This window comes from Solanum tuberosum, unplaced genomic scaffold (genome assembly GCF_000226075.1).
Source record: "Solanum tuberosum cultivar DM 1-3 516 R44 unplaced genomic scaffold, SolTub_3.0 scf00010, whole genome shotgun sequence".
Lineage (NCBI taxonomy): Eukaryota > Viridiplantae > Streptophyta > Magnoliopsida > Solanales > Solanaceae > Solanum > Solanum tuberosum.
Window position 1 is genome coordinate 172516 of NW_006238936.1, and position 5238 is coordinate 177753.

General features: G+C 35.2%; 1 protein-coding gene across 2 annotated transcripts; it reads right to left on the reverse strand.

Moving 5' to 3' along the window:
- Positions 1 to 282: 282 nt before the first annotated feature.
- LOC102597464 (trihydrophobin-like) lies at positions 283 to 3185 on the reverse strand. 2 transcript variants are annotated; one of them, XM_015311189.1, is made up of 4 exons: positions 2700 to 3185; positions 2328 to 2403; positions 1661 to 2232; positions 283 to 1543 (listed from the first exon to the last, which is right to left on the reverse strand). In XM_015311189.1, the coding sequence occupies exons 1-4, from the start codon at positions 2727 to 2729 to the stop codon at positions 641 to 643; spliced, it is 1581 nt and encodes a 526-aa protein (XP_015166675.1). In that variant the 5' UTR covers positions 2730 to 3185; the 3' UTR covers positions 283 to 640. The 2 variants fall into 2 exon arrangements, with proteins under 2 accessions (XP_015166675.1, XP_006339402.1); XM_006339340.2 differs by having other exon boundaries at positions 283 to 2232; positions 2700 to 3184.
- Positions 3186 to 5238: the final 2053 nt, after the last annotated feature.

A 5238-nucleotide genomic window follows, 5' to 3' on the forward strand; every position in this document is an offset into this window, starting at 1 on the left:
AGATAAGAGAGTGGGACCAAGTACATATTCCATAATAATGAATGAGCATGTAGGACATGTACCCCACCGTAATAGGCTCCTCTCCATTATTTCACTAACAAAATGGAGGACACTATAATAACTGAAAAGAGGAGGCAGCAGTAGCAGTAGCAGAGATGACCAATTGTTTTAAACTATCACATAGACAGTGAAAAAAGAGTGAAAGCTTGATCATTGGTTATGACCACATATTTTTAATTGACAGTATAACATTTCTTCTAGTCTAGATCAATAAGAATGTAAAAAAAGGATTAGATTTTCTTCCAATTTTATTTCCTTTGCTCTTCTTGATCAAAGATATATAAAACATATACAAACATCTCCTTCCAACTTACAACATTCCATGTCCCACCTCTCTCTCTCTCTCTCTCTCTACTAAAGACTTCATATACCATTAAACTCTATCATGAAATTAAACCCCTAATCTAATCTTAGGATTAAAAAGGTACTTAAGAAAGAAAAAAATAAGTAAAACAAAGCTAAGGTAAGGTTCAAAGGGAAAATTAATCTCCTTTGTATATTATGGCATTAATTAAAGACTAAGAAAATCATTTAGACTATGATGAATGCAGCAGCCACGCTATCCATCTTTAATAGCCTCTCACATCACAGTGCAGCTGTTGGTGTTTTCATCACTGAAGAAGGTGCTGTAGTTATCACTTGGAGGTGGTGGATGGCCGTAGTAATACGGGTTGTAAGGTGCTGGTGGTGGCATGTAATTGACAGCTGGTGGTGGTCGAGCGTACATCATTGGTTGAAACCTTTCGTTCCCATTGGCACGCTGCTGCTGCTGTTGTTGCTGCATCATCATAGCTGCCATTTGTTGCTGCTGGTAGTAAGGATTGCCAGCCATGACTTCAGGACCAGCACCTTGGAAGTAGCCACCGGCATTACCACCACCACCGCCCCCCATTGCTGCCCCTGCTGGTAGGCCTTGGACTGCCGAAACATGGCTCATCTGACCCACTGGATTACCCATTTGACCCATTGGAAGACCACCCATTTGGCCCACTGGAAGACCACCCATTTGACCCATCTGCCCCATTGGATTAGGCATGTTTCCCAACTGGCCCATGTTTCCACCTCCACTCATAGCCATCATCCTGTTTGGCATGCCTTGAGGCATCCCATCATTTCCTCCACCTCCCTTTTTGGCCCCATTGCCATTCATGTTAGGAATATTGCCAGCACCACCGCCGCCACCGCCACTACCATTCTTATTCTGTCCACCACCATTGCCGCCACCGCCACTTGGCTGCCCTCCACCATTCTTGCCACCCTTTTGAGCAGGTCCTCCACCTTGATTTGGATTTCCCCCATTACCACCGCCTTTCTTACCACCGTTATTTCCGCCCATGTTAATCTGAACAGGGACATTACCACCACCTTTTTTCCCATTACCACCACCTCCATTATTGCCACCATTGTTACCGCCATTTCCACCCTTCATAAGCTGAGGGTGCTGCCCATTCATAAGACCATTCATCATCATCATATTAGGCATCTGACCTCCTCCACCATTACCACCCATCATCGGCTTCATCTGAGCTCCAGGATTACCACCCATCATTGGCGGCTTCATCTGAGCTCCAGGATTACCACTCATCATTGGCAGCTTCATCTGAGCACCACTAGAATTAGCCCCTGCACCCGGGCCCATCATCGCCTTCATCTTCGACGGGATATCGTCCAGTTCATCATCCAACTCATCCTCATCAAATTCATCATCCTCATAATCAGTCAAATCATCCTCATCAAATTCATCATCAGTCAAATCATCCATCTCAGGCATGGTAAACTTAACAGCCTTTGGGTTCTGGTCTTTCCCCATTGGGGGAAGTTTTAAGTCCTTGAACTGTGGGGGCAGCTTCAGATCTTGCAAAGTCTTCAACTGTTGAAGTTGCTGCTGATTTGGCATTTGAGCTCCTCCTCCTCCTCCTCCTCCACCTCCTCCACCTTTAGGCTGATTGTTCCCACCTTTCTGAACTTGGACTTGGACTTGGCCTTGGCCTTTGTTATTGCCACCTTTACCATTATTAAGCTGATTTTGTTGGTTGTTAACAGCCTTGGGAGCACCCCATACCTCTGCATGTTTCCCACTCTTGGCTAATTTCTTGATCAGTGTAGCAGGGTCTACATTTCCAGAAACAGTCACTTTTCCTTGTTCTGAATCTATGTTTGTCTTATAAACCCCTGGATATTAAAACAACCCCAACACAGAATCAAAATAGTGTATTAAACAAGCCATATATATTTGGATATTCAGATATTGAGTCTTGGAAAAATACCTTCAATCTTTTGCAAGATTTTCTTTACTTTATGCTTACACCCATCACAGTGTATATTGACTTTAAGGACACAAGTCTGCATGCACAAGCAAAGCCAGCCAGCCAAACCCAACAGAGAACAGAGTAAAGTAATTAACTTTCTCAGAAACATCCAACATTAAAACTCAAGAGAAACAACACACACTCACACACACACACAAACAAAAGTGAATAAACCCATAACAAGTTTTGATCTTTCATTCAAACAGATACTAATTACTTCACAAAAATGGAAACAGAGGATCTTGAATTAGAAACTCAAGCAACCCCCAAACAAAAACAATTTATACAAACACATTATTGGAATGAGCCAATTGAGAAAATAACAAGTACCTGGATCTTCAAGAACTCTTCTTTACTCATATCTCCAAGCTAATGAACAAAAAAACAAACAAAAGGGGTAATCTTGAAATGAGAAAAGATGAGGTTTTTATAGCTAATAGATCTGGAAAGAAACCAAAGACAACTAAAAATCAACACAGAAATGGTGAATTTACACACACTTTAAAACTCAAACACCCCCTTTCTCCATTCTTTTTTCTTTTTCCTCAAATGGGGTTCTACCAAACAAACACAAAGAGCAAAATGTGAAGAAAAAAACCAATCTTGATTAGAAAGAAAAGAAAAGTGAAGTGATTTAGAGAAGGAAGAAAAAGAGAGTTTTCAGGGGCAATGGGTAGTAGACATTATTATAACTTCTCTAGTTCCTCTATTTCAGAGTTAAAGAAAAAGAGAGAGAGAGAGGTAAACACTCAAAGAAAGAGCAGACTGGCACAAAGAGTGAGAGAAAAGAGAAGAGAAGGGTGGCCTATAAATGTTCTCACTCACACTTCTTTGTTTTTGCCCTTTCTTTATTATTGTAAATTTACATTTACTTTTATTAGTTTTAGGGCTTTCTTGGAATATAAAAAAAAATACTTACTGTCCTTTTTTTTTAGTTGTCATATTATCTTTTTCAAAAGTTAGTTTGACTAATTTTTAAAATTAAATTAAATACTATTAATTTAATAAATATTAAATTATTATACGAAAAATACTATAAAATTGTAATTTTTTATTTATTAATATAATAAAAAAATATCATAAAATATTGATAAAAGTTTGACAAAAAAAATTATGAAAATTAAAAGAGAAGAAAGGAGTAGTCAATATATTAGCCGAAGAAGAAAACTCTTTTGGCTTTTTCTCTTTTACATTTAATTTCTTTTGGTTTAAGGGCTTTGATGACTTAAACTAGTTGGCTTCTTGGCTTGGCTTAATGGCTTGTTGTGAGTTGGTTGTAAGTTGGTCGGCAAAGTATAATAAAACTAGGTAACAAAACTGATAAATAAAAGAAATATTTATTATTCAACAAAAATGAATAAACTCTTGTCAGAATTTATCCCAATAAGGTAATAATGTAATAAATGAGGTACGAAGCAAATATTACTCTCAAATTTTGGACCATATACAGCAAATTACTGTCATTTCTCCTCCTTAAAATGTCAATTCTAAAACTTCCTTTGATTTATTTTAATGTTTTTCACACCATGATTTAATTCATTGCTGATAACTTTGAGTATCACGCATTTATATCAAATCTATATGTGTGGTGGATAAGTAATGTGCATTTTAAATATTTTATTAAGATTAAATTATTTGTTTTCGCAAAAACATCTACGCACATAGATATTTACCATGATTGTAATGTGAAGGAAATTTAATAAATTTTTGAAAAAAAATCATAAAAAGTCACTCAAATTATACAAATTTGATTAATGAATGCAAATAATGTGATGGCCAAATATTATTCATAATTTAAGGAAATAAAGTTCGGTAGTTGATTCTCTTGCAAATAAAGGAAGGAAGCGAGTCAATTCGAATGTTTTGCTTATTTTTGAGGTCTTTTTCATTTTTCGGAAAATTATATATAATCTGATAAAGAGGGGAAATTTTGATTGAAAAAGTTACTATTTTGACTTGTAATTATTTGATGCGACTTAAAAATTGTCGTGTTCTAGTACGTATTAGTTGTTCTGATTCCAACTCATTGATTATATTTTGTCGTTATCGATAAAAAAAAAAGGATAATAAGTTAGCAATGTACGCGTGAATGTTAAACTTATTATATATTGCGTATGTAAATTCGATTGAGAATGTCTTCCTAAAATATAATTCTTTTAGGACCTGATTAAAGTTTGGGATGTCCCTCTGTTTTTTTTTTCTAGTAACTAGGAGATAATTAAACTCCTCTCTTTGTATAAATTGGATGTATATCCTAGAGTTCTCATTATACTTTACATTCCTTCATCTTGTATTATTTTGGATATCTCCCTTTATTCAACTTAACGATTATAAAAAAAGTGTATACTTCAATAGAAGCGAATTATATAAAAAAATAAAATAAAATAATTATTTTTTTTGGATCAAAGTTTGTATAGACAATTGATTGGGTCACTTATATATCTTATTACTATGAGTCATCCTAATATATGTTATGCAATACAAGTATAAAGTCAAGTCAATTCATTATCAAGTTCTACAAGGTTCACCATTCAACTTTGCTCAAGCAAATTATTATTTTTCTCATTTATGTAGATGATATGATTATCACGATAAAGATAAAATTGGTATCTCATGTGAAAACTATGTTACATTCCTTGTTGAAGATGATGAATCTAGAAAAGCTAACATATTTTTTTGGATTTGAAGGTAAGTTGTGAAAAAAAGACACACAATTAAGTCAACAAAAACATGCAAAAAAACTCTGGTTGGATCACTTATATATCATAAGTCATCTTAATATCTCTTATACCGTAAAAAATTTAAGTCAATTTATTATCAAGCTTTACTACTCAGCTTTGCTCATAGTTACTAAATATATATATATATA

Coding starts and splice junctions, on each gene's coding strand:
- LOC102597464 (XM_006339340.2), bottom strand. CDS start 2,729: ATGAGTAAAGAAGAGTTCTTGAAGATCCAG. Junction 2,404..2,699: donor AAGAGTTCTTGAAGATCCAG/GTACTTGTTATT, acceptor TTGTGCATGCAG/ACTTGTGTCCTTAAAGTCAA. Junction 2,233..2,327: donor AATCTTGCAAAAGATTGAAG/GTATTTTTCCAA, acceptor TTTAATATCCAG/GGGTTTATAAGACAAACATA.